This window comes from Salmo salar, unplaced genomic scaffold (genome assembly GCF_905237065.1).
Source record: "Salmo salar unplaced genomic scaffold, Ssal_v3.1, whole genome shotgun sequence".
In the NCBI taxonomy this organism is placed as follows: domain Eukaryota; kingdom Metazoa; phylum Chordata; class Actinopteri; order Salmoniformes; family Salmonidae; genus Salmo; species Salmo salar.
In genome coordinates this window covers 14,226-38,845 of record NW_025550117.1, presented here as the reverse complement: position 1 = coordinate 38,845, position 24,620 = coordinate 14,226, and the positions used below count along the sequence as shown (strand labels likewise).

The 24,620-nt window shown below is 44.4% G+C and overlaps 1 protein-coding gene across 5 annotated transcripts; it reads left to right on the top strand.

The window, feature by feature from the left end:
• Positions 1 to 9,675: 9,675 nt before the first annotated feature.
• LOC106587891 (protein mono-ADP-ribosyltransferase PARP14) lies at positions 9,676 to 24,187 on the top strand. Of its 5 annotated transcripts, XM_045713666.1 has the most exons (8): positions 9,676 to 10,004; positions 15,346 to 15,480; positions 15,711 to 15,773; positions 21,378 to 21,551; positions 21,739 to 21,945; positions 22,110 to 22,624; positions 22,925 to 23,099; positions 23,658 to 24,187. In XM_045713666.1, the coding sequence occupies exons 2-8, from the start codon at positions 15,366 to 15,368 to the stop codon at positions 23,939 to 23,941; spliced, it is 1,533 nt and encodes a 510-aa protein (XP_045569622.1). In that variant the 5' UTR covers positions 9,676 to 10,004; positions 15,346 to 15,365; the 3' UTR covers positions 23,942 to 24,187. The 5 variants fall into 5 exon arrangements, with proteins under 5 accessions (XP_045569622.1, XP_045569623.1, XP_014032023.1 ...); XM_014176548.2 differs by lacking the exon at positions 9,676 to 10,004 and having other exon boundaries at positions 13,632 to 15,480; positions 21,739 to 21,882; XM_014176547.2 differs by lacking the exon at positions 9,676 to 10,004 and having other exon boundaries at positions 13,634 to 15,480.
• Positions 24,188 to 24,620: the final 433 nt, after the last annotated feature.

Here is a 24,620-nt window from a genome sequence, read left to right as displayed (position 1 = left end):
GACCCACTGGATGACTGGTCGAGAAGGGGAGGCCTCGGCGCTTGACCCAGGATAGGAGACCCACTCAAGGGGGACTGGGTCCGTGGAGGAAACACGGGCTTGACCATGGATGGGAAGACATGCCAGGAGGCCTGGATTCTGGGCCATGTAGGGCACAGTCCTGCAGGGCTGGGAAGACATGCAGGAGCCTGTTTCTGGGCGCAGGCACAAATCTTCACCAGACAACCAGCACGCACCTCAGGACGCAGTATGGAGCTGCCTCAGGTGACATCACATTTCAACGACCACGCTCGCCGTAGGCGAATGCCGTGCCTTATGCACCAAACCTGCAGCTCTATCTCTCTCTCCCTTTAATCTCCCCATTAACTCCTTCACAGTCTCTGCCTCGTACCCTCGCTCTCCTCCAATGTCAACCCACTGGCTCACTGGTTCCGACCTCGGCTCCGCTGACTGTCCCGTTTGCTCCCCAAAAAAAAATATTATTGGGGCTGCCTCTCGTGCTTGTTGCGCTCTCTCTCCTCATAATATCGCCTCTCCTCTCTCCGCCACTTCAATCTCCCACTGCGGGAGGCGATACTCCCCAGCCTGAGTCCATGGTCCCTCCGTCCAGTATCTGTTCCCATGTCCATGAGTCCATCAAGCTGTTCTCCTGTTGCTCCTTCCTCCTCCGCTCGTTGGTCCTGGTTTGGAATGGGTAATTCTGTACACGGCTGTCTTTAAAGAGAGTGGACCAAAATGCAGCGGAGTTAGTGTTCGTCATATATTTAATGATCCAACGGACACTATACACAATACAAAAACAATAAACAGACAACCAAAACAGTCCTGTCACGTTTAACACAGTAACAAGAACAATTACCCACGAAACCCCAAAGGAAAAGTAGGCTACTTATGTGTGACTCCCAATCAGAAAATTGCAATAACCCTCTACAGCTGTGCCTGATTGGAAGCCACACGGCCAAAATAAACGAAACAAACCAACCTACACACTTCTCTTCTGCCACGTCCTGACCCGACCTTACACCCTCTACTGGTCAGGGACGTGACAGCAGGGACTTTCTAAATGTTATCCGTTATAGTTACAAGTTACCAGTCTGAAATTGTAATCAGTAATGTAATTTTGGGATTACACAAACTCAGTAACGTATTCTGATTACATTCCGTTACTTTTAGATTACTTTCCACTTAAGAAGCATTAGAAGAAGACAAAAATGTATGTTACCAATTGAACGACATCCATTGCAGGATAAATCAATGTTAAAGTTTACATAGCTGGCCTTATATGGATGTTAAATTTTACTTTATGGGTTGGTTATGTAGGCTTCTTCTAACCCATCATGTTCTACTACATATAATAATACGATTCAATTATATCTTTACATTAAAAACTAAAAGTCCATCAGAATTCCAGTCATTCCAATAAATGTTATACCCCTTGATCTTCAAGAATAGGACTTGGAAATATGGAGGTATAGTTTAGCCAAATTGTTTAACCTGAGCATGACCCCAAAACTAAGGACTTATTAGCCAGTCCTACTGATTGGGCTCATTGATTCGAGTTGAAAAATAAATGCTGCACTCATGGAATGGCATGCTTTGCCATAGTGTGCAAAGGTGTCCTCAAGGCAAAAGGGTGGCTACTTTGAAGAATCTAAAATCTAAAATCTATTTTGATTTGTTTAAAGCTTTTTTGGTTACTACATGATTCATTATGTGTTATTTCATAGTTTTGATGTCTTCACTATTATTCTACAATGTAGAAAATAGTAAAAATAAAGAAAAACCCTTGAATGAGTAGGTGTGTCCAAACTTTTGACTGGTACTGTATATATCATTTATAAGTAAAAAAAATGTATGTAGCAACTACAGATTTCCCCTTTAAGTCTATCAAAAGTGTGCACGTTTGAGCATGTGTCCATTAGGCCTATGAATTAAAATGAGCAATAAAAGCCCCGCTTTTTATTCCATAGGCTTAGATCCGCATTACGCAGCTGTTGCAAGAGCGCATTTTCACTGTCTGTCCACTGGTTTCAAAAACAATGATTGATAGGCAGCTTAAACTCCTTGAATTCAACCATTATTGGGTTCTAATACGCATTTAGATTTGTGAACAGCCATCCACAACAACCACAATCCGTAAGGCGCAAATAGCTAAATGAGAGAGCAGCAGTGTGATTCAAATCAATGTGCTATGTACAATTGAAGTCAGGAGTTTACATACACCTTAGCCAAATACATTTAAACTCAGTTGTTCACAATTCCTGACATTTAATCCTAATAAAAATTGCCCTGTCTTAGGTCAGTGAGGATCACCACTTTATTTTAAGAATGTGAAATGTCAGAGTAATAGTAGAGAGAATGATTATTTCAGCTTTTATTTCTTTCATCACATTCCCCAGTGGGTCAGACGTTTACATACACTCAATTAGTATTTGGTAGCATTGCCTTTAAATTGTTAAACTTGGGTGAAATGTTTCAGGTAGCCTTCCACAAGCTTCCCACAATAAGTTGGGTGAATTTTTGGCCCATTCCTCCTGACAGAGCTGGTGTAACTGAGTCAGGTTTGTAGGCCTCCTTGCCCGCACACACTTTTTCAGTTCTGCCCACAAATTTTCTATAGGATTGAGGTCAGGGCTTTGTGATGGCCACTCCAATACCTTGACTTTGTTGTCCTTAAGCCATTTTTCCACAACTTTGGAAGTATGCTTGGTGTCATTGTCCATTTGGAAGACCCATTTGCGACCAAGCTTTAACTTCCTGACTGATGTCTTGAGATGTTGCTTCAATATATCCACATAATTTTCCTTCGTCATGATGCCATCTATTTTGTGAAGTGCAACAGTCCCTCCTGCAGCAAAGCACCCCCACAACATGATGTTGCCACCCCGTGCTTCACGGTTGGGATGGTGTTCTGTGGCTTGCAAGCCTCCCCTTTTTCCTCCAAACATAACGACGGTCATTATGGCCAAACAGTTCTATTTTGTTTCATCAGAGACATTTCTCCAAAAAGTATGATCTTTGTCCCCATGTGCAGTTGCAAACCGTAGTCCGGCTTTTTTATGGCGGTTTGGAGCAGTGGCTTCTTCCTTGCTGAGCGGCTTTTCAGGTTATGTCGATATAGGACTCGTTTTACCGTGGATATAGATACTTTTGTACCTGTTTCCTCTAGCATCTTCACAAGGTCCTTTGCTGTTGTTCTGGGATTGATTTGCACTTTTCGCACCAAGGTATGTTCATCTCTAAGAGACAGAAGGTGTCTCCTTCCTGAGCGGCATGACGGCTGTGTGGTCCCATGGTGTTTATACTTGCGTACTATTGTTCGTACAGATGAACGTGGTACCTTCAGGCATTTGGAAATTGCTCCCAAAGATGAACCAGATTTGTGGAGGTCTACAATTTTTTTCTGAGGTCTTGGCTGATTTCTTTTGATTTTCCCATGATGTCAAGCAAAAAGCACTGAGTTTAAAGGTAGGCCTTGAAATACATTCACAAGTACACCTCCAATTGACTCATATTCTCTAATTTTCCAAGCTGTTTAAAGGCACAGTCAACTTAGTGCATGTAAACTTCTGACCCACTGGAATTGTGATACAGTGAATTATAAGTTAAATAATCTGTCTGTAAACAATTGTTGTAAAAAATTACTTGTGTCATGCACAAAGTAGATGTCCTCACCGACTTGCCAAAACTATAGTTTGTTAACAAGAAATATGTGGAGTGGTTGAAAACGAGTTTTAATGACTCCAAACTAAGTGTATGTAAACTTCCGACTTCAACTGTAGATATCAATAATAAGTGATATCCATTTCCCCGTTGACTACACCACTACTGTCATCCTTACCTCCAAGCGTTTATTCAAGTTGGATCATCTTTGGATGCCAACAGCAGTAGCACTCATTGGAATACATAGCTTGGACCGTAGCCTACAAAAGCCTATTCCTGCTCTTTTCCCGCAACCCATCAAACACATTTCATGTGTCATCATAGTGGTCAGACTGGCTTGTGGTCAGACTCGCTCAGGTGGAACAAACTTAAACTTGCACCTTTTTTCAATGCTGATTTGAATGTCATTGAGAAAACAGAGAAAGTTAAAGATTTTTTTCACAAACATCCTTTCTGATTAAAAGTAATCCTCGAAGTAATCATCTAGTTTTTCAAAAGTATCGGTAATCTGATTATAATATGTTTATGTTTGCTGGTAACGTAATGGATTTCAGTTACCTTTTTACATGTAATCCGTTACTCCCCAACCCTGCACACCTGTCAGGTAGATTGATTATATTGGCAAAGGAGAAATGCTCACTAACAGGGATGTAAACAAATGTGTTGTTCTGGGTGTGTAAGGGAGGCGAGAGTAGCTTGTGGTAACAGGCGCGCTTTATTACGTTCCAACAAACGACAGCACAGAATACACTAAACGTGCCAAAACACGGAACATTAATTAAAAATTCAGGCGCATGGTAAATTCCCACATAACATACAACAATTTCACACAAAGACATAGAGGGGAACAGAGGACTAAATCCATGCAGTGTGATTAGGGAATGAAAACCAGGTGTGTATGGAACAAGACAAAACAAATGGAAATATGAAAAATGGAGCAGCGATGCCTAGAAAGCCGGTGATGTCGATCACTGAACGCCGCCCGAACAAGGAGAGGAGCCGACTTCGGCGGAAGTCGTGACAGTACCCCCCTTGACGTGCGGCTCCAGCGGCGCGCCGACACCGGCCTCGGTGAAACACCCTCAGCAGTTCGGGGTCCAACACATCTGCAACCGGGACCCAGCACCTCTCCTCCGGACCGTACCATTCCCACTCCACGAGATACTGAAGGCCCCCCTGCCTGACGTCTCGAATTCAGGATGTAACGAACGATACGCCGGGCCCCTCGATGTCCAGAGGGGGCGGAGGATCCTCCCGCACCTCAGATTCCTGGAGCGGACCAGCCACCACTAGCCTGAGGAGAGACACATGGAACAAGGGGTTAATATGGTAGTCAGAGGGAAGCTGTAATCTGTAACACACCTCGTTCACCCTCCTCAGGACTTTGAATGGCCCCACAAACCGCGGACCCAGCTTCCGGCAGCCAGACCCGGTCTCACTGAGGTGATGGTCCACGCTGGTCTTTTCGGCGAAGCGCGGCTCGCTGAAGGTGACCATGGGCAGCCTCCCATGTCTCCTCCGCGCGCCGGAACCAGTCGTCCACCGCAGGAGCCTCGGTCTGACCCTGATGCCACGGGCGCCAGAACCGGCTGGTACCCCAATACGCACTGAAAGGGGGATAGGTTAGTGGAGGAGTGGCGAAGCGAGTTATGCCCCATCTCGGCCCAGGTCATGAATGCCGCCCACTCCCCGGCCGGTCCTGGCAATAGGACCGCAGAAACCTGCCCACATCCTGGTTGACTCTCTCTACCTGCCCGTTACTCTTGGGGTGAAAACCCGAGGCAAGGCTGATCGGGACCCCCAGATGCTCCATGAACGGCTTCCAGACTCTCAACGTGAACTGGGGACCCCGATCAGACACTATATCCTCAGGAACCCCGTAGTGCCAGAAGACGTTGAGTAAACAGGGCTTCCGCAGTCTGTAGGGCCATAGGAAGAGCGAGGAGACGACAGGACTTAGAGAAACGATCCACAACGACCAGGATCGTAGTGTTTCCCTGTGAAAGAGGAAGATCTGTTAAAAATCCACCGACAGGTGTGACCAAGGTCGTTGTGGAACGGGTAAGGGGTGTAACTTACCTCTGGGCAGGTGTCTCGGAGCCTTACACTGGGCACACACCGAGCAGGAGGAAACATAAACCGTCACGTCCTTAGCCAAGGTGGGCCACCAGTACTTCCCAGTCAGACAGCGCACCATCTGACCGATCCCCGGATGACCAGAGGAGGGTGACGTGTGGGCCCAAGAGATCAACTGGTCACGGACAGCAGACGGAACATACATACGCCCGACGGGACACTGAAGGGGAGCGGGTTCTGTACGCAACGCCTGCTCAATGTCCGCATCCAGCTCCCACATGACCGGCGCTACCAGGCAAGAGGCCGGGAGTATGGGAGTCTGATCCATGGGCCGCTCCTCTGTGTCATACAGCCAGGACAGTGCATCTGCCTTCATATTCTGGGAACCTGGTCTGTAGGACAGGGTAAACATAAAACGGGTAAAGAACATGGCCCACCTTGCCTGACGAGGATTCAGTCTCCTTGCTGCCCGGGTGTACTCCAGGTTGCGGTGGTCAGTCCAGGGTGTTTAGCCCCATCAAGCCAATGTCTCCACGCCTTCAACGCTTTAACCACAGCTAACAACTCCCGGTCCCCCACATCATAGTTACGCTCCGCTGGGCTGAGCTTCTTCGAGAAGACAGCACAGGAGCAGAGTTTCGGTGGAATACCCGAGCGCTGTGAGAGCACAGCTCCAATCCCAGCCTCGGACGCGTCCACCTCCACTATGAACGCCAAAAAGGGATCAGGATGGGCCAGCACGGGAGCCGAAGTAAACAGAGCTCTCAGCCTCCCAAAAGCCCTGTCCGCTTCAGCTGACCACTGCAACCTTACTGGACCCCCTTCAGTAGTGAGGTAATGGGAGCAGCCACCTGGCCAAAACCCGGATAAATCTCCGGTAGTAATTGGCAAACCCTAAAAATTGCTGCACCTCCTTTACCGTGGTGGGAGTCGGCCAATTACGCACGGCTGCAATGCGGTCACTCTCCATCACCACCCCTGATGTGGAAATGCGATACCCTAGGAAGGAGATGGCCTGCTGAAAGAACAAGCATTTCTCTGCCTTGACGTACAGGTCATGCTCCAACAGTCGTCCAAGTACCCTGCGCACCAAGGACACATGCTCAGCACGTGTAGTGGAGTATATCAGAATGTCATCGATATACGCCACTACACCCTGCCCGTGCAGGTCCCTGAAAATCTCGTCTACAAAGGATTGGAAAACTGATGGAGCATTCATCAACCCGTATGGCATGACGAGGTACTCATAATGCCCTGAGGTGGTACTAAACGCTGTCTTCCACTCGTCTCCCTCCCGGATATGCACCAGGTTATACGCACTCCTGAGATCCAGTTTTCGTGAAGAAGTGCGCCCCATGCATTGACTCAATCGCCGTGGAGATAAGAGGTAGTGGGTAACTATACCTCACCGTGATTTGATTGAGACCTCTATAGTCAATGCACGGGCATAGACCTCCATACTTCTTCTTCACAAAAAGAAACTAGAGGAGGCGGGTGAAGTGGAGGACCGAATGTACCCCTGACCAGGGATTCAGAGACATATGCTCCATAGTCACCTTCTCCGCTTGCGACAGGGGATACACGTGACTCCTGGGAAGCGCAGCGTCTGCCAGGAGATTTATCGCACCATCCCCCCGTTGATGAGGTGGTAATTGAGTCGCTTTCTTTTTACAGAAGGCGAGAGCCAAATCGGCATATTCTGTGGGGTTGTGCACGGTGGATACCTGGTCTGGACTTTCCACCGTGGTAGCACCAACGGAAACTCCTACACACCTCCCCGAGCACTCTCGCGACCACCGCGTGAGAGCCCTCTGTTGCCAGGAAATAGTGGGGTTATGATTAGCCAACCAGGGAAGGCATAGTACCACAGGAAATGCAGGACAGTCAATGAGGAAGAGACTGATCTTCTCCTCGTGACCCCCTGCGTCTCCATGGACATGGAGATGGTGGCCTCCATGATTGGCCCAGACCCTAATGGTCGACTATCCAGAGCGTGAAACAGAAAAGGTCTAACTACAGGAATAATGGGGATACCTAAACTAAGGGCTAACGCTCTGTCTATAAAACTTCCAGCTGCGCCTGAATCGACAAATGCCTTATGCTGGGAATGCGGGGAAAACTCAGGGAAACAAACAGGTACAAACAGGTGGTCAACAGAGGACTCTGGATGAGTGTGGTGCAGACTCACCTGGGGTGATGCCAGAGTGCCCTGCCTTTCGCCTCGACTCCCAGAGGGACCGACACGGCACCGACCGGCAGTGTGCCCTCTGCGGCCACAGATGGTGCATGTGATGGCCCCTTCTCCAGCCTCCCTACGCGCAGCCCCTCCTAACTCCATGGGCACCGGAGCGGGGATGCTGGAAGATGGCACCGACAGAGCCCCCTCTGGGATGCTGGAAGATGGCACCGACAGAGCCCCCTCGCAGGCTGCACCGATAGTGGACGATGAGGGCCCTGTCGTTCCAGCCTGCTCCGGCAGCCAAGGTCCGGAATTCCTGGGCGCTCCTCGTCCCCTGCCTCAAATGGAAGAGCCATTCCCCCGCCGCTCTACCCTTCAGGTGGATGGTCGAAGACAGCCCGGAAGCTACGGGTGAACTCCTCGAAGTGGTCCAACGCCGCGTCTCCTTCTCCCCACACGGCGTTTGCCCACTCCAGAGCTCTCCCCAAGAGACATGAGATGAGGGCAGACACTCTCTCCCTTCCTGAGGGAGCTGGGTGCACAGTGGCCAGGTAGTGGTCCAGTTGTAACAGGAATCCCTGGCACTGTGCTGCCGTCCCATCATACTCCCTGGGAAGGGAGAGACGCATCCCACTGGGACTGGCTCCGGACGGGACGGGTAGAGGTGACCCCGGTTGCACTGGTCGAGGCACTGGAGAGACCTCCTGTCTCTCCCAGCGGTCCATAGTCTGGCCAACGCGATCCATTATGGCACCAAGATGATGTAACATAGCCGAATGTTCCTGGACGCGCTCCTCGACTCCTCTAACCGGGGTCCCTGCTCCTGCTGACTCCATGGGTGGTGTGAAATTCTGTTATGGGTGTGTAAGGGAGGCGAAGTCAGGTGCAGGAGAGTAGCGTGTGGTAACAGGCGAGCTCTATTCCGTTCCAACAAACAACAGCACAGAATACACTAAACGTGCCAAAACATGGAACATGAATAAAAATACAGGCGCATGGTAAATTCCCACATAACATACAACAATTTCACACAAAGACATGGAGGGGAACAGAGGACTAAATACATGCAGTGTGATTAGGGAATGAAAACCAGGTGTGTATGGAACAAGACAAAACAAATGGAAATATGAAAAATGGAGCAGCGATGGCTAGAAAGCTGGTGACGTCGATCGCCGAACGCCGCCCAAACAAGGAGAGGAGCTGACTTCAGCGGAAGTCGTGACATTTGTGCACAACATTTGAGAGAAATAAGCTTTTTGTACGTATGGAAAATTTTGGGGATTTTTTATTTCAGCTCATGAAACATGGGACCAACACTTTACATGTTGTGTTTATAGTTTTGTTCAGTCTAAATCAGAAGGGAGTATGTTTTGATGTGTCTGTCATATCTGATAGATATAAGAAAGCTCAGGAAAATTATTATATATTTTTTACAGTGGAAATGCCCTATTCACTACCATTCATTTTTCGGCTCGGTACCGGGTTACCTTCAGACGGGTCCTGTGACACTTGTGGGGGTCATACCGCAGAACTGATAACGCCATCATGTTCATGAGAGTCTCATTTTTCCATAGACATGTTTTTGTTGGAAGACTCGTTTTCGGGATATCTCCTGGTCTGACAAACACCGCTGTAGCTCTGCAACCTTCCACCTCAGATGCGGATATACATTATCTCTAGCTTAAACAGTGTCGGTCCCTCTGGGAGATATTATGCTAATTCACTTTCTACAGGGGTGGACATTAATCACTGATTATAACTGATTAGGAAGTCCTAGCCAAGCATTAGCACACCTGACACACAAAGAGTAATTGCATCAGGTGTGCTAGTGCTGGGTAAGAACAAACCCCTGTGGGTCCTCAGGACCAGGATTGAATAACATTGATAGCCAGGATATATTGGTAAGCATTGTCTAGAGAGGAGGATCGAGTTGGTTCTAGCAGATTGATTTATGATTTTCTGTTTAGTATTTTTAAAGGCTTTAGATTTTATTTTCAGGCATTCTCTGATGAATTTAACAAGAGGTTCACAACCAAGTCTGCAACTTCAGGTGGCTCAGCAGCGGTGTCTACTCAGAAGATTAAAGGTATGTTAACAAATGATGGTTTCCCCAATATACTGTATGACGGTGCCATGTTGAAAGTCACTGAGCTCTTCAGTAAGGCCATTCTACTGCCAATGTTTGTCTATGGAGATTGCATGGCGGTGTGCCTGATTTTATACACCTGTCACCAACGGGTTTGGCTGAAAAAGCTGAATCCTGTAACGTAACAAAATGTGGAAAAAGTCAAGGGGTCTGAATACTTTCTGAATGCACTGTAATTGAGGGATCTTAACATTAAAACTAGATAGGTACATTGTTGCTATAAACCTTTCAAATTTTTGTATTTGTGTCACAAATCCCATTCAAGTCATTGTGCCAATATTTGCATGTCAGTGTTCGTGAGAGTCTCAGCTTTCCATAGTAGGGTCATATTAGTTTGTAGCTCAAACCATTTGGACTTTACGGACGGGTAAAGTCCAAATGGGACGGTTTTCGGGATTACTCCAGGGGCTGTATCCGCAGTGTCTCAGAAAAGGTCCTAGAAATCCTATTAAAACCTGTTTTAAGGCAAAAAAAATCTCAGAGTAGGTTTTAGGATGATGTTAAGATACTGCTCAGACAAACTCTGTTCCAGGAGTAAAATCAACTCATAAAAGTTTATCTCAGCTGGTAATCACAACAATTTGAGGTACCAGAAAGGAAAGAGAGTGATTACGCTCATTAACCAATCGCAATGAGTTATTGCCAGCTGTGAACTCTTTAGCACGCTTCAGACAACCACGGTGAATGTGACTGTACATCAAATGTTGCAATTGTATAAGGAAATAAGCAAACAGGAAACCACTCACCCAGAGGCGGCGCTCCTAGTGGCCGGAGACTTTAATGCAGGGAAACTTAAATCAGTTCTAACTCATCAACATGTTAAATGTGCAACCAGAGGGAAAAAAATTCTAGATCACCTGTACTCCACACACAGAGACGCGTACAAAGCTCTCCCTCGCTCTCCATTTGGTAAATCCGACCACAACTCTATCCTCCTGATTCCTGCTTACAAACAAAAATTAAAGCAAGAAGCACCAGTGACTCGGCCTATAAAAAAGTGGTCAGATGAAGCAGATGCTAAACTACAGGACTGTTTTGCCATCACAGACTGGAACATGTTCCGGGATTCTTCCGATGGCATTGAGGACTACACCACATCAGTCACTGGCTTTATCAATAAGTGCATCGAGGACGTCGTCCCCACAGTGACTGTACGTACATACCCCAACCAGAAGCCATGGATTACAGGCAACATTCACACTGAGCTAAAGGGTAGACCTGCCGCTTTCAAGGTGCGGGACTCTAACCCGGAAGCTTACAAGAAATCCTGCTATGCCCTCTGACGACCCATCAAACAGGCAAAGCGTCAATACAGGGCTAAGTTTGAATCATACTACACCGGCTCCGATGCTCGTCTTATGTGGCAGGGCTTGCAAACTATTACAGACTACAAAGGGAAGCACAGCCGCGAGCTGCCCAGTGACACGAGCCTACCAGACGAGCTAAATCACTTCTATGCTCGCTTCGAGGCAAGCAACACTGAGGCATGCTTGAGAGCATCAGGTGTTCCAGACGACTGTGTGATCACGCTCTCTGTAGCCGACGTGAGTAAGACCTTTAAACAGGTCAACATACACAAGGCTGCGGGGCCAGATGGATTACCAGGACGTGTGCTCCGGGCATGTGCTGACCAACTGACAGGTGTCTTAACTGGCAGGTGTCTTCACTGACATTTTCAACATGTCCCTGATTGAGTCTGTAATACCAACATGTTTCAAGCAGACCACCATAGTTCCTGTGCCCAAGAACACAAAGGCAACCTGCCTAAATGACTACAGACCCGTAGCACTCATGTCCGTAGCCATGAAGTGCTTTGAAAGGTTGGTAATGGCTCACATCAACACCATTATCCCAGAAACCATAGACCCACTCCAATTTGCATACCGCCCAAACAGATCCACAGATGATGCAATCTCTATTGCACTCCACACTGCCCTTTCCCACCTGGACAAAAGGAACACTTATGTGAAAATGCTATTCATTGACTACAGCTCAGCGTTCAACACCACAGTACCCTCAAAGCTCATCACTAAGCTAAGGATCCTGGGACTAAACACCTCCCTCTGCAACTGGATCCTGGACTTCCTGACGGGCCGCCCCCAGGTGGTGAGGGTAGGTAGCAACACATCTGCCACGCTGATCCTCAACACTGGAGCTCCCCAGGGGTGCATGCTCAGTCCCCTCATGTACTCCCTGTTCACCCACGACTGCATGGTCAGGCACAACTCCAACACAATCAATAAGTTTGCAGACGACACAACAGTGGTAGGCCTGATCACCGACAATGACGAGACAGCCTATAGGGAGGAGGTCAGAGACCTGGCCGGGTGGTGCCAGAATAACACCCTATTCCTCAACGTAACCAAGACTAAGGAGATGATTGTGGACTACAGGAAAAGGAGGACCGAGCACGCCCCCATTCTCATCGACGGGGCTGTAGTGGAGCAGGTTGAGAGCTTCAAGTTCCTTGGTGTCCACATCAACAACGAACTAGAATGGTCCAAACACAGCAAGACAGTCGTGAAGAGGGCACAACAAAGCCTACTCCCCCTTAGGAAACTAAAAAGATTTGGCATGGGTCCTGAGATCCTCAAAAGGTTCTACAGCTGCAACATCGAGAGCGTCCTGACTGGTTGCATCACTGCCTGGTACGGCAATTGCTTGGCCTCTGACCACAAGGCACTACAGAGGGTAGTGCGTACGGCCCAGTACATCACTGGGGCTAAGCTGCCTGACATCCAGGACCTCTACACCAGGCGGTGTCAGAGGAAGGCCCTAAAAATTGTCAAAGACCCCAGCCACCCCAGTCATAGACTGTTCTCTCTACTACCGCATGGCAAGTGGTACCGGAGTGCCAAGTCTAGGACAAAAAGGCTTCTCAACAGTTTTTACCCCCAAGCCATAAGACTCCTGAACAGGTAATCAAATGGCTACCCGCACTATTTGCAACTCCAAAGCAATTTTCTGACTATGGCGCAGGAGCCTCTGACTTGCTTCCTTTTTCTATTATGAAGACACCTGCTGGTAACTGTCAGCGGGTTAGGACAGCTCCTGAGGTCTAATAAAAGTTTTTCAAGTAAGTGGGACTCTTGTGTCTAAAGAGGTTTCATGCATAGCTTTTATATCTACCCATAAGAGTAGGAGAAAAATATCTATACTCTCAGCACTTACGACCAATTTTCCACTCTGGGACACTTTGTGGATACGGCCCCTTGGTCTGACAAACAACGCTTTACCTCAGCCGCCTTCCACCACAGATGCGAAGTCCAACATTGGCGGATGTGGTGGATTGAGATGCAGCCCATGCAAAATCCCGAAAGTCTCTAGCTTCAGATGGATTTTGATGAATAAAAACTATGATTCTGTGCGGATGTCGAAAAGAGAATAAGTTTACCCTATCAATATAATCATATTTATCTATTATACTATTTAGGCCTACATAGCATTTGCTATAGCCTGACTTGATGCTTAGTCTACTGTGTGAAAAGTCACCAACAACTATTGTTTAAATTTAACCCAGGATTCAACAAAAAATAGACAGTACTTATAGGCCTAGGGTTTCAAGTTTTGGTTGATTTTCAAATTTAAATACAGTTTCTCTGAAAGGTAATAATTTATATATGTTGGATTCCCGTCACCATCTTAACCAAAAATCTAAGTTAAAGAATAGGACTAAGGCAGTGGCACAGATGGAACTATCCAAGCGGTAGGTACATCTCCTTAGAATGTTGATATTTGGTTGCGTTGAAAACCAAACACAATTCAATATCACTTTTGTAATACAGTAACTAGCCTATTAACTCGTTGACAAGTTAACAAACTATATATGGGATTCACGTTTCCAACTCAACCAAAAATCTAAGTTAAAGAATAGGACTAAGCCAGATGAAACTATCCAAGAAGTAGATACATTTCCTTAAAATGTTGATATTTGTTTGTGTAACATCCAAAGGAAATTCAATATTACTTTTATGATAACCTTCAGGCTATTTACTGTATCTTCCAAACTTATGTAACAGTATTTATTCAACCTTAAAATGAGTAAAATATCCATGGCCTCATTTTGGGGTTACTTTAACTTTTTTATTTTATTTTAACCTCTATTTAACTAGTCAAGTTAAGAACAAATTCTTATTTACAATGATGGCCTACACCCCCGGGCAAGCCCTCCCCTAACCCGGACAATGCTGAGCCAATTGTGCACTGCCCTATGGCACTCCCAATCACGGCTGGTTGTGACATAGCCTTGGAACGAACCAGGGTCTGTAGTGATGCCTCTAGCACTGCATTGCAGTGCCTTAGACCACTATGCTACCCAGGAGGCCCTCATACATAGCTTTTACAAAGTTCTTAGAGATGTATGTTCAGGACAACATGCAAAGGTGGCAGGTCTGTGGAGATCTTCACAATTGCTATAATAATCTGTGCAGAATCTTAAACAGCATTGACCATCATGTAACCTCAACTGCAATTCTGTTAATTTGGCTATCAGTGATAACACATTCAGTTGTTGTATAAATAAACAAAATATCTGACATTGTTTTCCCATTTTGAACTTTGTTGTGCTTGTAAATGGTTGAAAGCACAGTAATAGCACATTTGGGAATTCAACAAACATTTAGCTGCCTTTTTGAATGGGTGAATATATTTTAGGTTGTAATCTCATTTATCAACGCCTCAACCAAATATCACCCAATTGTCATATTGAGATGACAGTGTGCCCAGTGGGTAGTTCATGGTCCAGTAGAGACATCAGCATTTCGGATTTGTTTCAATAGCCACTGCTAACATTAGCCACTGCTAACCAAAAAACAACCGTGTCCAACAAATTAATTTATTTTATTGTATGTAATCTGAATTTGGTCATCAAGTTTGAACATGTTGAACTTTCCCTCTTTTGCATAGCAGTGTTAGCTCAAGTTAGCAGTGGCTATTTAAACAAAACCGAACCGTGTATGACAGTTTCTCTGTGGATGACGGACTACTTTCAGGGTAAATGCAACAGAGGTAAGTTTTAAAAAGTGAAGATATCCTTTAATGTTATTGTTGTTTCATAGTTATGTTGACCTGAATTATAATACATTAGGGCCAGAGTGTTTCTTGACCTTGTGACCTAACCAGGAAAAATGTATCCTAGTTGATAGTTATTCAGCCAACATCATTTATTATGGTCATTGCTACATACTCCGTGCTTCATGCTGTCTTTGCAACTTCCTATTACTGCCAGGTCACTCCCATCATTTTGATGGTCCATAGCTTGACTTTTATTCTCAACTGCTAGGTTCTTCCTCAAGTTCAGCAATGTATGAGATAAAGATGTCAGGAGTGGTTGTACAGGCTGTCACAGGGGACATTACCAAAGAGACTACGGATGTCATTGTCAACTCCTCCAACTCCTCCTTCAGCCTCAAGTCAGGTACTCTTACCTCTATTTAAGATCATACACTTGGAAACATAGCAAATAATAGCAAACACAAAGGTATATATGGTTTAGTTTTGGATTAAAAAATATTATTGTCATTTAACTGATAGAGTATCAATCCTGACATGTCTGCACAACTGAATATTGTATTAACCTATTGAGCTAGCTTTAGCCGGGCATATTTTAAAATAAAAATGAAATATCCCTACTGTACACCACTCCAGGGGTGTCTAAAGCCATTCTGGACACGGCTGGTCCGACTGTGGAGACTGAATGCCAACAACTCGGTAAGAGCCTCTACCCTTGACATCATAACACAAGATATGACAATCACAGGGTTACACTATACTTCCCTTTCATCTGGGTATTTTCCTCCTGGTTTACCAGTGGTAAACAACATCAACTCCACTTTAGAAAGCAGAATCACATGTCCTGGGGTGGCCTAGCTAGCTGTCTAGTGCTCCATCTTTACACAATCAGGCAATCAAACACAATGTTTACCTCAACCCGCTCCCAGTTCGGTGATACATTTTGAGGGAATCATGGGCAGAGTGGTTTTGGTGGGGCGCGGGACTTTCTCGTTCAAACAAACAACTAGCAACAGCTACAAACCAAAACCATGGTTTGTATTATGAAACCTTAACTATGCTAGAAACAGTGTCAGTGGCATTTACCGTGAGAAGCTTGCTAACTAAAATGGCTAGCTGGCATAAACAGCTAATCTAGCTAGATTGATAACTTGTACATTACAACCAACGAGAGTGAACATGAACAGTTCCAAGAACTGTCACTCCAATTGAAATCCCCCAATCACACTTGTAGCCGATGTCGGTGACGTAACCTAGCAAAGCTCATGCGCAGAAACATATCATTGGGTCTAATGCTTGTCCACAGAACATATTGCATTTAACAAACAGTTACATGACCTACATCATGGTCAGCAAGGTAAAGATTCCGACATTTTTGGACAACTAAGCACAATTGATTTAGCCTCTATGGGACCGGCGGGACGAATTCGTCCCACCTACGTAACAGCCAGTTGAATCCTGTGGCACGATTTTCAAAACCTTTGAAATGCTATTACTTCAATTTCTCAAACATATTACTATTTTATAGCTATGTAAAGACAAGACTCTCGTTAATCTAACCACACTGTCCGATTTCAAAAAGGCTTTACAACGAAAGCAAAACATTAGATTATGTCAGCAGAGTACACAGCCAGAAATAATCAGACACCCATTTTTCAAGCTAGCATATAATGTCACATAAACCCAGAAGACAGCTAAATGCAGCACTAACCTTTGATGATCTTCATCAGATGACACACCTAGGACATTATGTTATACAAAACATGCATTTTTTGTTCAATCAAGTTCATATTTATATCAAAAACCAGCTTTTTACATTAGCATGTGACGTTCAGAAAAAGCATACCCCCGCAAACTTCCGGGGAATTTACTAACAATTTACTAAATTACTCACGATAAACGTTCACAAAAAGCATAACAATTATTTTAAGAATTATAGATACATTACTCCTCTATGCACTCGATATGTCCGATTTTAAAATAGCTTTTCGGATGAAGCACATTTTGCAATATTCTGAGTAGATAGCCCGGCATCACAGGGCTAGCTATTTAGACACCCGGCAAGTTTAGCACTCACCAAAATCACATTTACTATAACAAAAATGGTCTTACCTTTCCTGTTCTTCGTCAGAATGCACTCCCAGGACTTCTACTTCAATAACAAATGTTGGTTTGGTCCCAAATAATCAATCGTTATATCCGAATAGCGTCGTTTTGTTCGTGAGTTCTAGACACTATCCGAAAGGGTAAATAACGGTCGCACGCATGGCGCATTTCGTGACAAAAGATTTCTAAATATTTCATTACCGTACTTCGAAGCATGTCAACCGCTGTTTAAAATCAATTTTTATGCCATTATTCTCGTAAAAAGCGATAATATTCCGACCGGGAATCTGCAATTAGCTAAACAGCCGAAGGAAAATACTGCACGGGTCGAATCGGGCACGCGCCTAATTCCATTGTCCTCTGATGGGCCACTTTGAAAAGGCGATAATGTGTTTCAGCCTGAGGCTGACTCGTCATCGTTCAGGTTTTTCCCGGGCTCTGAGAGCCTATTGGAGCCCTAGGAAATGTCACGTTACAGCTAAGATCCTGACTCTTCAATACACAGAAGCAAGAACAACAACACCTTGTCAGACAGGCCACTTCCTGCATGAAACCTTCTCAGGTTTTTGCCTGCCATAGGAGTTCTGTTATACTCACAGACACCATTCAAACAGTTTTAGAAACTTTAGGGTGTTTTCTATCCAAAGCCAATAATTATATGCATATTCTAGTTACTGGGCAGGAGTCGTAACCAGATTAAATCGGGTACGTTTTTTATCCGGATGTGAAAATACTGCCCCCTAGCCCAAAGGAGTTAAAACCAGCACCATTTCAATTTCAACATTTCAACATGATCTAATCACCTATGCTTAGTCTAATACAGTGACAACTAAAAGATACCAAAAACGATTTAGTGCAATCAACGTAAGCTAAATATGATGTGGCTGTCCATGGGACTGATTTCTGTGTGGGTGTGTACGTGAGTGCAAGTGGAAAAAACATGTTGGCTCACAATACCATCCTCCTCTTTCATGTTGCCTAAACGGTCTATGATTCTGTCATACAGTACATGCTTTTAGTTTTTGCTGTCCTAGGCTACCTGGCTAAAATACTTGCCCGCTAGCCTAACTTCCTTTCATGGGCAACGATGCATTAGGCCAGCTAGTTAACATTAGCATAATACATCTAGCTACATGTTGAACTTTTATGGTTGGATCACAATCATCATTATAATCATTGGCCAGTATGACGCAGATGCTATGCTACAGGACTGCTTTGCTAGCACAGACTGGAATATGTTCCAGGATTCATCCAATGGCATTGAGGAGTATACCACCTCAGTCATCAGCTTCATCAATAAGTGCATCAACGACGTCGTCCCCACAGTGACCATACGTACATACCCCAACCAGAAGCCATGGATTACAGGCAACATCTGCATCCAGCTAAAGGCTAGAGCTGCCGCTTTCAAGGAGCGGGACACTAATCCAGACACTTATAAGAAATCCCGCTATGCCCTCAGACGAACCATCAAACAAGCAAAGTGTTAAAACAGGATTAAGACTGAATCCTACTACACCGGCTCTGACGCTCGTTGGATGTGGCAGGGTTTGAAAACTATTACAGACTACAAAGGGAAACCCAAACGCGAGCTGCCCAGTGACGCGAGCCTACCAGATGAGCTAAATGCATTTTATGCTCGCTTCGAGGCAAGCAACACTGAAGCATGCACGAGAGCACCAGCTGTTCTAGATGACTGTGTGATAACGCTCTCGGTAGCCGATGTGAGCAAGACCTTTAAACAGGTCAACATTCACAAAGCCGCAGGGCCATTACCAGGATGTGTACTCAAAGCATGCATGGACCAACTGGCAGGTGTCTTCACTGACATTTTCAACCTCTCCCTGACCGAGTCTGTAATACCAACATGTTTCAAGCAGACCACCATAGTGCACAAGGAAGCAAAGGTAACCTGCCTAAATTATTACCTCCCCGTAGCACTCACGTCGGTAGACATGAAGTGCTTTGAAAGGCTGGTCATGGCTCACATCAACAGCATCCTCTCGGATACCCTACAGCCACTCCAACTCGCATACCGCCCCAACAGATCCACAGATGACGCAATCTCAATCGCACTCCACACTGCCCTTTCCCACCTGGACAAAAGGAACATCTATGTGAGAATGCTGTTCATTGACTACAGCTCGGTGTTCAACACCATAGTGCCCACGAAGCTCATCATTAAGCTAAGGACCCTGGGACTAAACACCTCCCTCTGTCGTGTTTGCCCACGACTGCGGGGCCAAACACGACTCCAACACCATCATTAAGTTTGCTTACGACACAACAGTGGTAGGCCTGTTCACCGACAATGATGAGACAGCCTATAGGGAGGAGATCAGAGAACTGGCAGTGTGGTGCAAGGACAACAACCCCGCCCTCAATGTGAGCAAGACAAAGGAGCTGATCGTGGACTACAGGAAAAGGCGGGCCAAACAGGCCCCCATTAACATTGACGGGTCTGTAGTGGAGCGGATCAAGAGTTTAAAGTTCCTTGGTGTCCACATCCCCAATGAACTAACATGATCAAAATATAACAAAACAGTTGTGAAGAGGGCACAACAAAACCTTTTCCCGCTCAGGAGATTGAAAAGATTTGGCATAGGTCCCCAGATCCTCAAAAAGTTCTACAGCTGCACCATCGAGAGCATCCTGACCGGTTGCATCACCGTCTGGTATGGCAACTGCTCAGCATCTGACCATAAAGCGCTACAGAGGGTAGTGCGTACGGCCCAGTACATGACTGGGGCCAAGCTTCCTGCCATCCAGGACCTATATAATAGGCGGTGTCAGAGGGAAGCCCATAAAATTGTCAGAGACTCCAGTCACTCAAGTCATAGACTGTTTTCTCTGCTACCGCATGGCAAGCGATACCGGAGCGCCAAGTCTAGGACCAAAAGTCTCCTTAACAGCTTCTACCCCCAAGCCATAAGACTGCTGAACAATTAATCAAATGGCCACCGGACTATTTACAATGACACACCCCCCCCTTCCATTTGTTTTGTCCACTGCTGCTACTCAGTGTTTATTATCTATGCATAGTCGCTTCACCCCTACCTACATGTACAAATTACCTCAACTAACCTGTACCACCGCACACTGACTCAATACCGGTACCCCCTGTATATAGCCTCATTATTGTTATTTATATGTGTTTCTTTTTATTATTTTTTACTTTAGTTTATTTGGTAAATATTTTCTTAACTCTGCTTGTAAGTAAGCATTTCATGGTAAGGTCTACACTTGTTGTATTCGGCACATGTGACAAATAAAGTTTGATTTGATTTAATCACTGTTCTGATATCCAGAAACTCTTTTTGTTCATAAGAGACGGTGGCAGAAACATTACAAAATAAGTTACAAATGTAAAAGAAACACACAAAAAAGCTCAATTGGTTAGGAGCCTGTAAAACGGCAGCAATCTCCTCCGGTGCCATTGTAACAATCCTTGCAAGCTCCTGCATGTCATCTCTAGCTGAAACCTTTGCTAACAGGTATTGTGTCAATTTAAAACTTGCATAAGACAGTTCACAGAATTGTCAATTTAAAGCTATGTAGCCAATTTATTAATTACTACATTTAACTAACATTAGATAGTTAATTCAGAGATGTTTACCTTTGCCTCGATCTGGCAGTCTCGTCCGGATTGTAGTTTTTATGATAGCCACATTAGCAGCAAATTAGCATTTCATTTTTGGGAGGTAAATACAGGCAAATATATTGATAAAAATCACCTTGTCCCTGAGAGATTTACACAGTTATCAAAACATCACGCCAGGGTAAGCCTACCCAAAACACAGCCCTTATTTGAAGTGTTTCTAAAAAAAACTATGAGGAAAATGAATGGTGGAAAAACGATTGGAACCATTTCCCTGTTTGACTGCTAGGTTTTATGTATGACTCATACTGTTGTACTCTATTGCCTTGAAACAAACTAGGCTTCATGTTAGCCTATGATGCAAATCATTACATTACATTTACACTTTAGTCATTTAGCAGACGCTCTAATCCAGAGAGATTTTACAGTTAGTGAATGAGATTTAAGCACATTTCAATCCATTGCTATTCTAGTACACTATCTTCACCTACTTTTCTTGTCAGTCTTTCACTGTCCTATTCAACAATCATGAAATAAGCAAGAAATTATCGATTTGCTCAGTTCTTTACAATGAAATCTACAATGTTTATTTTCACGAGCCGAGCCTAACGAAGGCATGATAATGACAAAGCCAGGCAACCTGCAGTGTAAGAAGATCATCCACTTGGTTAACCAGACAGACACGAAGAAGATCCAGCAGTCTGTTGAAGGTGCACTCAAAATGTGCACACAGAATAACTTCACATCCATATCTTTACCTGCTATTGGCACGGGTAAGTTACAAAAACAGAGGAGGGAAAGAGAATGTGAGGTACTGAAAGGAGATTTTAGTCTGTATGCATTAGTCAATGATTAACTTAACATCAGACATACAGTAAGGCTGTTAAGATGTGTTCACACTTGTTCAATCTCAAATCCATGTTTGCAATGTGTGCCAACTAAAGTGCCCTGTCATTCAAGGCCAAGGCAACATACAGCCGAGTGAAGTGGCAGACGCCATGTTGGATGCTGTTGTGGAAGTGGTGGGCAAGAAGTCCCAGAACTCCCTGAAGCTTGTCCGAATGGTCATCTTTCAGCCTGCCATGCTTAATGATTTCCACACAAGTATGCTTAAAAAGGAAGGCATTGACATTCAGGAAAAGGAGGGCTTTTTCCAAAATGTTTTATGTATGACATACTTCCTTTTCTAAACTTTGATCTGCAGTACATCATTTATGGAAAATAATGTCAGGTTTACCACTGTGCTTAATAGTAATATTTCCTGTTATTGACACCTGTAAAGACTATTGGACTCAATATACTGTAACTAAATTATCTTCATATTCTTACAGCATTCTTTACCAGAAGGAAAGTTGATAATGCACAACAGAATGAAGTCATTGAAATTGAGAGCCAGGACATGGATCCTGCTTGCTTCCACATCTGTGGTGTGTCGCAGGCCCACGTTGATCATGCCAAGCAAGTGATCAAGGACCTCATCGTGAAAGAGCAAGACTTCAACCTCATCAATGACAAAGCCCTCTTCAGCCTATCAGAATTGGAGCTGCAGAACATCTATGACATGCAGACCGCCATGGACGTGAGCATAAGTTTTCACAAATCTTCCCAAGAGGAGGCTAAACTCACCATAGAGGGTCTCAGCAAAGACGTGCTCAAGGCTTCCAATGAGATCCATGAGATGCTGAAAAAGGTCCGGCCCGAAGAGACTTTTAAAGATGTCCCCCAGCACTGGGATGACATGCCAGCCAACACTCCATGTCTGTCATTCCCCATTCAACCTCAAACCCAAGAGCATATTGACGTACTAAAACAATTTGAGGATACTTGCAAGAAGAATGTTCTAAAGGTCTCTCTTCTCCTATTTTCCATAGTAGTTACATGTATATTTATTTATTGTACAACTATCTTGTACAAGTCTCTTGAGATCATGGCTGGATCTGGTGAATGGAATGATTTGTACATACTCAAGAATGGGTTGAAAAAGTACAATAGCCTTTTCAATTTAATTGAACTAGATTCTAGGTTCAAGCATCACAGCTTAGCAACATTATATTAGGGATTCTGGAACCTCTTTATGGAAGTGAAAGATCTTTGTCACTGTCTAGTTAGCCAATTAATGTGTAATGCAAGGTTGTTCTTCACTCAGATCGAGAGGATCCAGAACAGAAGCCTCTGGGGGGGCTTTCAGATCAAGAAGAAAGACATGGAGGTCAGGAACGGTCACCAGAACAATGAGAGGAAGCTCTTCCATGGAGCCTGCCACACAACCATAGATAAGATTAACGAGCTTGGCTTCAATCGGAGCTACGCTGGGAAAAATGGTAAGTAATGGCTAACACAAAAAGAGAAAAGCCAACAATTTGAGGTTTCTTTCTGTTTGAATGTTTGAATTCTCATATTTTCTTTTGTTTGAATTATTGCAAACCGATCGTAGAGATCTACTAGAGAGCTCATCTCCTATATTGGCAATGGCTTCTTCAGTGACAGTATGGGCAGTGCCATTGAGGGCTAATTCCATGTTAAAGTATTGTCTGTTCATACATAAATTGAAAAAAGGTGCATACCACCACTGTGCTGGACAGTAAAGTCTTAAAAGGTATAAAGCCAAGTTTGGTGATTTACTGTCTGGAACCTGCACTTATGAAATATTTTCTCAGGAGTGTAATTGATTGGCTACTTCTGGGTGTGACTATGCTAAAACAGGATTTGGGCCAAGTGCACCCTCTATCCAACTTTATGATTCTGATCTATATATTGGCATGATGTTTTTGCACATTTTCTATTCAAATGCAATAAGCTTTCTCCTGCATTTACTCTACAGTCTGCAATGATTTAAAGGTTTAGAGAATTTCATAACCATTCCAAAATAATTTCTGCAGCTGCATTGTATGGAGATGGCACCTACTTTGCTGTCAAAGCAAATTACTCTGCCAGTGACACATACTCAAAACCGGATCCCCAAGGCCAGAAGTACGTGTACCTATGTCGAGTTCTGACTGGAGATTTCACAACAGGAAAACAGGGGATGAAAGTACCTCCACCTAAAAGCACCACAACTATTCAGCTCTATGACAGTGTGACAGATGGTGTATCTCCACCATCCATGTTCATAATCTTCCATGACAATCAGGCATATCCTGAGTACTTGATCACTTTCAAGTAGGTGTGGGCGATGTGGCCAATACATTGTCTCTATCTTTTACAACTTTTTGATCATACTGATACATAATAAATTAAATCTCAATATGTAATTAGTTATCTGTAACTCATGTGGTTTAGCTGAAGTGTAATATCCAAAACCAAAATCCCACTGGGCAAAAGCTGGTTGAATAAATGTTGTTTCCACGTCATTTCAACCAAAAGAATCCGTGAAGACGTCTGAATCAACGTGGAAAACTGATTAGATTTGCAAAAGAGATCAATGTAAGGGCATTTTGTCTTTTTTTCACCCTACTTTTAACCTAAATCAAATGACATGGTGACATTTGTTGTTGATTTCACGGTTAGTTAACAACTCAACCAAATATAATCAAAACTAGAAGTTTAACTAACATCTGTGCCCAGTGGGATCTGCTTTATAATTAAAATGCAATTTGTTTTTTACTTGTGACACGCTCTATATTGGAATATTCAGTCAAGTCAAACTCAAAATGTTTAGATAGTAACAATTTGAGACTAGAAGGTTTTGTGATTTTTACTGATTCCATGTCCACTTTGTTTGAATGTCTAAAACATCACCAGAACGTCTAAAACATCACCAGAACATCTAACTTCACAACAAATATTGAATCACATTCCCAGACAGCACAGATTAAGTAAAATCCTGGACTAAAATGCTATTT